The sequence below is a fragment of the Cherax quadricarinatus genome, chromosome 68 (assembly GCF_038502225.1).
Source record: "Cherax quadricarinatus isolate ZL_2023a chromosome 68, ASM3850222v1, whole genome shotgun sequence".
Classification (NCBI taxonomy): Eukaryota; Metazoa; Arthropoda; class Malacostraca; order Decapoda; family Parastacidae; genus Cherax; species Cherax quadricarinatus.
Window position 1 is genome coordinate 12308471 of NC_091359.1, and position 11722 is coordinate 12320192.

Genomic DNA, 11722 nt, shown 5'->3' on the forward strand with positions numbered 1-11722 from the left:
GAAGCCAAACTAAGAGTTAAGGATAAGGCTTTAAATACCACACATTATAGATCTCAATCTTTTGTGTGTCTGAGTTTACCTGCTACTGAAATTAAGCAAGGTGATAGATTAAAATTAAAAAAAAAAAAATTCCAAATATCATGCTACTTTTTAAGTTTTTTGTTCTTGAAGAACTGATCTTACTTCTGATGCTTAAAAATATTTTAATTTTGTAACTAGAGGTTGAAGGTTTGTAGACAGCAGCCACCCAGTTTGGCACTACTGTCCAGTGAAACGGAAAGCTGTAATTGTTTTACACAGTGGTAGGATTGCTGGCGTCTTTTATTTCTGTCTCATAAACACGCAAGATATCAAGTACATCTTGCTACTTCTACTTACATTTAGGTCACACTACACATTCATGAACACGTGTATGTATACACACCCATCTGAGTTTTCTTCTATTTGCTTAAGAGTTCTTGTTCTTCTTTATTTCCTTTTATCTCCATGGGGAAGTGGAAAAGAAGCCTTCCTCTGTAATCCTTGCTTGTCGTAAGAAGCGACTGAAATGCAGCGACCAAGGGACTAGTAACCTATTCTCCTGTATACATTACTATATGTAGAAGAGAAACTTTCGTTTTTCTTTTTAGGTCACTTTACCTCGGTGGGAGACGGCCGGTGCACTGAAAAAAAAAAAAAGAATTTTCATAGTAACATTCTTGGTTATAATTTTGACAGTGTCAGTATTTGCATTTACCTATGTTTTAAGTAATGCCGTAAGTGCATCCAGGTTGATTGGAACTGTTGATAAATGTATAAAAATTTTTGTCCTAGGAGAGTAGAGACGCATGGCCAAGCTTCCTTTCACCTGCTACCCGTGTTGTCCCAGCGGTCAATGAACTGTTCCTTAACAATGTGAGAAATCACGAAAGCGCTTGGAATTTCACTATTTTTTCCACAGTGGTTGTTCTGTATATATATATATATATATATATATATATATATATATATATATATATATATATATATATATATATATATATATATATATATATATATATGCGCTGATTACCGCGTTTGTGTACTCACGTATATATGGTTGCAAGAGTCGAGTCACAGATCCTCTCCCCGTCTCTGTTGGTTTGTCCAAGGGCCACTCTCTTGCTTCAAGAGCCTTATCGTATCTCTTTTGAAAGTTAATGTATGGATCCTTTCTCTACCACTCCACTCTCCAGATTGTTCCACTTCCTGACATCCATATGACTCATCTGGGCCTTCAACTTCCAGTTGTACCCTCTTGTTCCTATTTCCCATCTCTGAAACATTATATCCCTGTTCACCTAGCCAATGCCTCTCAGTAATTTGTATCTCATAGTTATATCCTCCTTATTCCCATTAATTTCAGTGTCATAGGGCAAAGCTCTTAGCTCCAGGAGTCGTCTAGCTGCAAACCACTGCACTTTCTCCAGTTTCTTGACAAGCTTGACCAGGTGTGGTTTCTATACTGGTGCTGCATATTCCAATATGGGTCTCACGTACACGCTAGTCTTAGGTTTTCCTGACGCGTATTTGCTGCAGTAGTTATTTGGCTGATGTACGCCTCAGGGAATATGCTCGGTATGATACTCACCCCAAGGTCCTTCTTCTTAAGTAAGGTTTGCAACCTTTCACCCACGAGCCAGTACTCCATCTGCGTTCTTTGTCTTTCCCCATGCTTCCTAACTTTGCACTAGGTGGAGCTAAACTCCAGAAGCCACTGGTCAGACCAGGTCCTGTGTATGTACTCACCTATTTGTGGTTGCACGGGTCTAGACATAGCTCCTGGCCCCGCCTCTTCACTGATCGCATGTCTCTCGTGTCGCATAGTCTGCAGCACAAGAGACATGCATTAAGACGGACACGAGGTGGGTTGGTGGGTGGGTGTGTATGTGTGTGTGTGTGTGTGCGCGCGCGCGCGCGTGTGTGTGTGTGTGTGTGTGTGTGTGTGCGTGAATGCGCACGAATGCAAAATGTACGTTGGTGACTATAGCTTGAACAGTGAGTCAAACTAAATACTCGTATATTTCTGTCTCTTCAACAAACATTAATCATTAAATATATCATAGAAAAACTATTTTTATGTAAATAAAACCCTTAATATAATTAATAATTTTTCGGTGTTTATATATATATATATATATATATATATATATATATATATATATATATATATATATATATATATATATATATATAAGCCGAACTGGTGAGTTTGGTGTATTTAGCAAGGATGTTCAGTGCCGAATTAGAAGAATGAAAATTTGTTTTTGCCATATTTCATCAGAAATTATGTAAACGAAACGAAAAAATTTATGTCATTTATTTTGAGTAATATTAAATAGATGTAAACTGACTTTATATATATATATATATATATATATATATATATATATATATATATATCAGAATTTAGGTAAAAAAATGCGTTTGTTTAAGTGAAGTTAGATGAAGTTTTTAAGTTAGTTTTGGTTCAAAAGTAAAAAATCATCTTATCATTTTCAGTGAAAAAAAGAAATGTAATTTTAATTTCTGTAAAAGAATTTGAGAAAGATATATATATATATATATATATATATATATATATATATATATATATATATATATATATATATATATATATATATATATATATATATATATATATGCAAAACAACCACTCTGAAAGAATAGAGAAATTCCAAGCGCTTTCGTGACTACTCACATTAATGTGAGTAGTCACGAAAGCGCTTGGAATTTCTCTATTCTTTCAGAGTGGTTGTTTTGCATATTTTGAAATCACCTGTTTACTGTGATCTTATTGCATATATATATATATATATATATATATATATATATATATATATATATAGGGAGGTACCACCTCTAGAACTGTTATAGGGACCCTCATCCTCAGAGAAAAGAATAAACTTGCTTCAGGGAAAACTCAAGGTTCTCCCTGAAGCTGTTTGAGAATTTTCTACCACCCCTTATATATATATATATATATATATATATATATATATATATATATATATATATATATATATATATATATATATATATATATATATATACATACATTTTTTTTTTCAATAAGTCGGCCGTCTCCCACCAAGGCAGGGTGACCCAAAAAGAAAGAAAATCCCCAAAAATAAAATACTTTCATCATTATTCAACACTTTCACCTCACTCACACATAATCACTGTTTTTGCAGAGGTGCTCAGAACATATACGTATAAAGATACACAACATATCTCTCCAAACTGATAATATCCTGAACCCCTCCTTTAGATTGCAGACATTGTACTTCCCATTTCCAGGACTCAAGTCCGGCTATATAAAAATAACCGGTTTCCTTGAATCCCTTCACTAAATATTACCCTGCTAACACTCCAACAGATCGTCAGGTCCCAAATACCATTCGTCTCCATTCACTCCTATCGAACACGCTCATGCACGCCTGCTGGAAGTCCAAGCCCCTCGCCCACAAAACCTCCCTTACCCCTTCCAACCTTTTCGAGGACGTCCCCTATCCCGCCTTCCTTCTCCTACAGATTTAAATGCTCTCCATGTCATTCTACTTTGATCCATTCTCTCTAAATGGCCAAACCACCTCAACAACCCCTCTTCAGCCCTCTGACTAATACTTTTATTAACTCCACACCTTCTCCTAATTTCCACACTCCGAATTTTCTGCATAATATTTACACCACACATTGCCTAACTTAGACAGGACATCCCCACAGCCTCCAACCGCCTCCTCGCTGCTGCATTCACAACCCAAGCTTCACACCCATATAAGAGTGTTGGTACTACTATACTTTCATACATTCCCTTCTTTGCCTCCATAGATAACGTTTTTTGACTCCACATTTACCTCAACGCACCACTCACCTTTTTTCCCTCATCAGTTCTATGATTAACCTCATCCATCATAAATCCATCCGCCGACACGTCAACTCCCAAGTGTCTGAAAACATTCGCTTCTTCCATACTCCTCCTCCCCAATTTGATATCCAATTTTTCTTTATCTATATCATTTGATACCCTCATCACCTTACTCTTTTCTATGTTCACTTTCAACTATATATATATATATATATATATATATATATATATATATATATATATATATATATATATATATATATATATATATATATATATATATATATGAATACATAGTACATACATACATTCATACATACATACGCCAGTGAACTTGAAAAAAAGTTGTACTTTGCCATAAAAAAGAGTGCATCGAGCCACAGCTACTGGCTATGTTATTTAAGTATCAGTGTTAATCCATAAAATAGTTACTGGCACACAAAGAAACTCGAAACGATATCAGTTTTCAATAAATATTTAATCATTAGGAATTTTAGTTTATGTGAAAGGAGTTAGGAGATATTTTTTTAATACCTCAGCGGTAGGAGCGAGGACCTTCAACACGGTCTTGGTGCTGGGTATATAAAGACTGGATTTGGAGAGTTGTAATCAGTGTGCCTTAGGACTTGACTTGCTCCACACCATGGTAAGTCTTGCATATGCTAACCTTATCACTGCTCTAGCGCTGAAATTTGTTGTACCTGTCTTCCAGATGTCAATGTTCCGATTGTGGTTAGTGTACTAAATGTTGTTTGTAATTTACAGAAGTCGATGCTTGCATTAGTGGTCATGGCCGTCGTGGCCACCCTTTGTCAGACCGGTGTACATGCTGGCTACGGCTATGGTGGTGGACACGGCGGTGGACATGGTGGTGGATACGGCTACGGAGGAGGACATGGAGGCTATGGCTATGCCAGCGGAGTATCTACCAACAACTTCCACCTCGCTGGTCCCAGATATGGCGGGATTATCGGATATGGCCATGGCGGAGGATATGGCCACGGCGGAGGATATGGCCATGGTGGCGGCTATGGCTACGGAGGAGGCTACGGAGGAGGCTACGGAGGATATGGTGGCGGCCATGGTGGATATGGATACGGCAAGTAAACGACCCGACACTACGACCAAAGCTAACATAACATAATTTAATATTACCAACGATGTTCCTGAAGTTCACACAGCACGACCTTCCACGTGTACATAGAACTAAATAAAATATTTGTTAATGTGTCAGTTTCTTTACTCTGTGCTTAGTAAATATTTTATTGATCCAGAGAACCATTCAAGGTAGGGGGGAGAGGAGCCTTAGTTCTGGTGAATGACTCTTGATCCAAGGAATTTTAGTTAAACTCTTGTTCTTCTGATCACACCGAATTTGCTTTCATTTCTCATTCGCTGTGCAATTTCTTCCTAGTTTAGAACTTACCTGTGACTATAATAATGTTATTTTTGAGAAGCAGACGCTGTGGGTACTCAGGTGTCCATCATTAGAACTGCATAATATCAGAAATTTCCCATTACAATTTTTGGAAACATCATATTTAATCTAATAATCCTAAGCAAAAAAGTTTTTTATAATCAATATCCTTTAAGTGGTGTGTATTACTGCATTAATCCTGACTGTAGTTTGCTGATATCCAGAAGCGTTCGAGCACGATATATATATATATACACATATATATATATATATATATATATATATATATATATATATATATATATATATATATATATATAAGTTTTTCTTCTCTTTTTTAGTAAATGTCTACAGGAGAAGGGGTTACTAGCCCATTGCTCCCGGCATTTTAGTCGCCTCATACGACACACATGGCTTACGGAGGAAAGATTCTTTTCCACTTCCCCATGGACAATAGAAGAAATAAGGAAGAACAAGAGCTATTTAGAAAAAGGAGAAAAACCTAGATGTATGTATATATATATGCATGTGCGTGTCTGTGAAGTGTGACCAAAGTGTAAGTAGGAGTAGCAAGATATCCCTGTTATCTAGCGTGTTTATGAGACAGAAAAAGAAACCAGCAATCCTACCATCATGCAAAACAGTTACAGGTTTCTGTTTCACAGTCATCTGGCAGGGCGGTAGTACTTCCCTGGGTGGTTGCAGTTTAAAAACTGTAGTGTAAAGCACCCTTCTGGCAAGACAGTGATGGAGTGAATGATGGTGAAAGTTTTTTTTTTTCGGGCCACCCTGCCTTGGTGGGAATCGGCCAGTGTGGTAATAAAAAAAAATAAAAATATATAAAGTGGTTCTGAATCATTTATCAAACTGCGTCAGGCCAGGGTTCGACCCCACGACACATTGTCCCGTCTCTGCACGGCGAGGATACCAATGCCACGAGTTTCCTCGGATCATGAAAAACACCCAACTCTGCTGGGTGCGTGATCTTTGTAGGATCGATGGCTGAGTGGAAAAGGTGACATGTACGTTGTATTGTCTCTTGAGGCGGGACAATGTGTCGTGGGGTCGAACCCTGGCCTGCTGCAGTTTGGTAATTCTATATATATTGGTAATGATTAGAGCAGGGACAGGAGACGAGGCTCCGAGGCCGTGAATCATATGGATTGTCGACACCGTAAAACAAAATCAAGGAGCCTTCAATAATACTAATGCACTTGCAAGGAAAGCCCCACTGAAAGATGGGAACTTTGATAAAAGATTCCAACACGATGGCAAGGAGACAAATATAGACATATGGAACCTTCATTGACAACGTTTTGCTTATGCCAGTGTCTGGCGATAAGCCAACAAAAAGTTCCATATAACTATATTTGGGTCCTGTTTGTCCTTAATTAAAGATGACGTTGCGTTCACAATCCCAGATGATATAGATGACATACTTGTCACCTCACCGTTTTCCGTACTGAGTCACTTCGCGTTATTCCTTGACTTGTAAAGCTGTACTTAAAGCGAAGCTTCGTCATAAAGTTTTGTTCTACACACTGTCTTTTTTACCACTCCTTTCTATTGTTGTTGCCGCCTATATGAGCAAGCTAAGACAGAGAGAACGTTGTCTGTTTTGTGCAATATTGGCGGCAGGCGCTGAAGGACACAGGTGTTCACTGGTAGCGAAGTTCAGCTATTTTTTGGTAACAATAACTCAGTTTTCATATATTTTCGAATTTTTTTTTGCTCCGCGCGCGGGAACCTTGAAAGGCCCCTTAACTATTGTGTGTAGTCAGATCAGTGACAAATAGTTGTTTGACTCGAGGGTGAAAATACACTTTGTATACGTTATTTGAAATTATGTTAAAAATGTATTAACTTCATTGTAATTCCAGAACCGAGATTAGAATTTTTTTTTTTTAATATTTATGCTGCTTGGCGCCTTTGATATTAAACGTACAGGTAACCAGTTATGATTTTGTTTACCTGTAGAAATGGTCCCTCATAGCCTGCCTCTCCCATGGTCCCTCATAGCCTGCCTCTCCCATGGTCTTTCATAGCCTGCCTCTCCCATGTTCCCTCGTAGCTTGCCTCTCCCATGGTCCCTTACGTGTTGGTACACGAAGATATGGGGGAGGGGGGGAGATGCCTTCATGGGGAAAGGCTCTGGAGTCGTGAAACTGGATCAACCCAGGTGATGTATGAGCCCAACAAGCTTAGTGCTTCCACCCCATAGACTGCCTCTCCAATGGTCCCTCAAAGCCTGCCTTTCCAATGGTTCCGCATAGCCTGCCTCTTCCATAGTCCCACATAGCCTACCTCTCTCTCTGGTCCCCTACATACCCTGCCTCGCCCTGCTAACTGCTTCCCAAAACTAATTTGTTTTATTCATCTTTCTCCTGTTAATAGAATGACTTGCCTAATCATCTCAATATTTACCATACAGTACTGTTCATGTTCCTTCGAAGACGGGGATGCCTTCTTGCAGGTGGATCAATATTGACCCAGGAAATTTAATTATTATTATTATAATCAAGGGTGAAGCGCTAAACCCGGAGGATTATACAGCGCTTGGGGGGGGGATGTGGAAGGCATTCAGGCTTAATTCGGGGAACTGGAGCACAGATCCAATTCCCTAAATCAAGAGCCCCTCACCAACATCAAGGAACCTTCCTTGAGGGGCCAGGAAATTAAAGCTTTTATGTTTTTTTTCAGATCAAAAATCTGATTATCTCCAACTCCCCTACGGATTTAGTGCTTCCCCGCGAATAAAATAATAAAAATGATAATGATAATAAATGTAGTAGTGGTAGTACTAGTAGTAATAGCAATTGTAAAATTAGTAATAATAGTATTACTAGTAGTAGTGGTAATAGTAGTAGTGGTAATAGAAGTAGTGGTAATAAAAGTAGTGGTAATAGTAGTAGTAATTAATAATTCAGTCCATGTTAACTGTAAATTATGATAATATTAATGTAACCCTCTTGAAAATTGTCAAGTAACTCAGGCTCGCGGTTCGTAATGATAAAAAGGCCAGTCCGTCACGGTACCACCCGCGCCGCCACCATCAGAGCTTTTACACGCGTGAAATCCCATTTTCCTAACGTAGCAGCCGTGCCTGCGTTGGAATGCGGTCAGCTAGCGCCAGTAGCCTGACTAACCAGGGCATCAACTAGGAGGCCTGGTCCACGACCGGGCCGTGGGGAGCCATGACCACCAGAGAACCATCTATAGGTAAATAGGTAGATTTGTTTATGGCACGATTTTCCAATTAAGAAAATGGTTGTTGCTACTTCAGCGTCATCTGTTTAACAAGTAAAGTTACTGTATATTGTTTTAGAGAGAGAGAGAGAGAGAGAGAGAGAGAGAGAGAGAGAGAGAGAGAGAGAGAGAGAGAAGAGCTCTTAGCTTGTCAATAAAGTTAGGAATCCTTAACCTAACCTTGTCAAACCCAGTTTAAAAAAATAAAAGAGAGAGAGAGAGAGAGAGAGAGAGAGAGAGAGAGAGAGACAGAGACAGAGAGACAGAGAGACAGAGAGAGAGAGAGAGAGAGAGAGAGAGAGAGAGAGAGAGAGAGAAAGAGAGTCTAAATGGCTTTTATATCCTGTAAACCGCCATAAAACTAAAGTGGTTTAACCAGGGAATGTTCTCCAGTCATTGACGTTGTTTTTCATATTTATTACGAACCTTCGATCTCATTACATTGTTTATTCACATAAAAATCACAGTTTATATAAGAAAATAACGCATTGCACTACTTGAGAGAATTGTAATCACGAATTCAATTTCTTTTTTTTAACCAAGGCATTGTTTCTCTGTACCTCTGAATTTTAAACCAACATGTTAATAAAATTCAATGCGTCACTGTAATATTTTTTACTGTCTGTTTATTTTACTTTTAATTTGGGTGAATTGTGTGAGGACTTCAATTTTTTCAGACAAGATGTTATGTACATAAAAAAATTATTTTTATGTACATTATTATCCACAGAGTTGTTGTTTCTCTATGAAATTCTTGAGATTTTTCGTTCTAATGTCGTGCTTTAAGTTTCGTAATATAACGAAGAAGCTTCGCTAAAACTTATTGTGCAACCTTATGCAACAAGATGACAGAATTGTCTAACAATATGCTAATTCATTTATCTATTAGCATAGATGAGGAGTGGGAATGTTGCAGTTCAGAGAGTTATCTGAATTGATGTTACCTTGCTACTGGCAAGAGAGTGATTGAATGAATGACGGTAAAGGTGTTTTCTCTTTTTCTCATCACCGTACGTCGGAGGTGACGGTCCGTGTGTTATAAAATATATATTTATGACAAAACCGTTTACCTATCAACGTAACGTACTTATTTAGATATTGGCACACAGTTCCAGAGCAAAGGGGAATGTCCTACGAAGGAAGGTTAAAGGAAATCGGTCTGACGACACTTGAGGGACAGGAGGGTTAGAGGAGACATGATAACGACATACAAAATACTGCGTGGAATAGACAAGGTGGACAGAGACAGGATGTTCCCGAGATGGGACACAGAAATAATGGGTCACACTTGGAAGTTGAAGACTCAGATGAGTCAAAGGGATGTTAGGAAGTATTTCTTCAGTCATAGAGTAGTCAGGAAGTGGAATAGTCTAGCAAATGATATAGTGGAGGCAGAAACCATTCATAGCTTGAAGACGAGGTATGATAAAGCTCATGGAGCAGGGAGAGAGAGAGGACCAAGTAGCGTTCAGTGAAGAGGCGGGGCCAGGAGCTGAGTATCGACCTCTGCAGCCACAATTAGGTGAGTACAGTCAACTTACGTCTTCGCGTCAAATATAATCATTAAGAGGCCATTGTAGAGGTTAGTTAGGATTCGCCAGGAAACAGAATAATTGCTTCTTGACTCGGGCCTCAGTCACATGACCCCGTCACTGGAGCTTTTGGTCATCTGACCAAGACCTTCCGCTGGCTTACCGGTCCACTCCTCTAAAAACAAATATTGTTTAATTTGCCAGTGAAGCAAAAACATTGGGAAGGATCATGAGTGAGCGTTTTTGTGTGTGAGAAGGTCGTGTCTAGCATGGGTCAGCAGTAGACGATGAAACAAAAGCAGTAACTGAAGCTTTTTTCCAGAAAACCTTTCGCCTGCACAACAGGCTTTTATAAGTGTAATTAAGCATAGATGGTGACATTACAGGGTGTTTCAAAACGATAAACCCGACAGTGATAAACGTATACTGCTTTGAAATTAAGTACATCATTTTGAAACACCCTGTAATGTCACCATCTATGCTTAATTACACTTAAAAAAGCCTGTTGTGCAGGCGAAAGTTTTTCTGAAAAAAGCTTCAGTTACTGCTTTTGTGTTACATCCTCTACTGCTAACCCATGCTAGACACGACCTTCTCACACACAACAATGCTGACTCATGAGCCTACCCAATGTATTTACTTCACTGGCAAATTATTAAACAATATTTTTAGAGGAGTGGACCGGTAAGCCAGCGGAAGGTCTTGGTCCGATGACCAAAAGCAAAATTCATGGAATGTAAAGCATCTGAATATACGATTTTCCTATAGATAAAGTGAAATGCTTATAAAATAACATGACGGTAAATCTATCAACAAATTTATTTTCCTTAAATACAGTAGTGCGAAAGACACGACCTTGCGTCCAGTAAGGCCAAGTTCTCTTTGTGTTATACGTCACTTGAAGTGAGTCGCCACTTTTGTCAGAAGTTGTACAAAGTGTTTAAAAGTGAGTGAATGTCGCGTCAGCACTTAGTCTACTGCCCCTGAGAAGCCACAGTGGTCAGGCTCTCTAATTTCAAAGCTTAGTTTAAGGTTCTGAGCTCTATGATCCAGCTTACTTTATTAACAAATATTCTCTTTGTTATTTTTCTCGTAGCAATATTGTAGAATTACACACTTTAACATAATATAATTTACAATATTTTTTCAAGACAATACTGCATGATTACGAGCGTGGAAGATATATATATATATATATATATATATATATATATATATATATATATATATATATATATATATATATATATATATATATATATATATATTATATGATCCCGTGTCAGTCTCAGAGGCTTTTTTTGTGTTTTACTACTGTGTCGCTGCGCTGGCTGTCTTCAGCCAGGCTAGTGGACGTGTAGGTTTTGTCGGTGAACATGGAGGAGGCTACGAAGGATATGGTAGAGGCTAGAGGCTACGTAGGTGGATACTGAGGAGACTACGGAGGAGGCCATGGTAGAGGATACGGTAAAGCCTACGGTGTTTCTTGTCAAACACAAATTTTAGCTTTCCTTATTTGGCAAGAAGAGAGTCGCTATTTACGCCAAAATCAATTGGGGTCCACCACAAGTGCAAACTCTGGGACCCATAGCCTTGGAGAAGTAGATGAAAAACCCTTGAGAAAAATGCTTTGATTTCTTC

General features: G+C 38.5%; 1 protein-coding gene across 1 annotated transcript; it reads left to right on the plus strand.

The window, feature by feature from the left end:
- Positions 1-4500: 4500 nt before the first annotated feature.
- Positions 4501-5424, plus strand: LOC128697621 (keratin-associated protein 19-2-like). The gene is made up of 2 exons (XM_053789451.1): positions 4501-4532; positions 4652-5424. Exons 1-2 carry the CDS (start codon positions 4530-4532, stop codon positions 4991-4993), a joined length of 345 nt encoding a protein of 114 aa, XP_053645426.1. The 5' UTR covers positions 4501-4529; the 3' UTR covers positions 4994-5424.
- The last annotated feature ends 6298 nt before the right edge of the window (positions 5425-11722 follow it).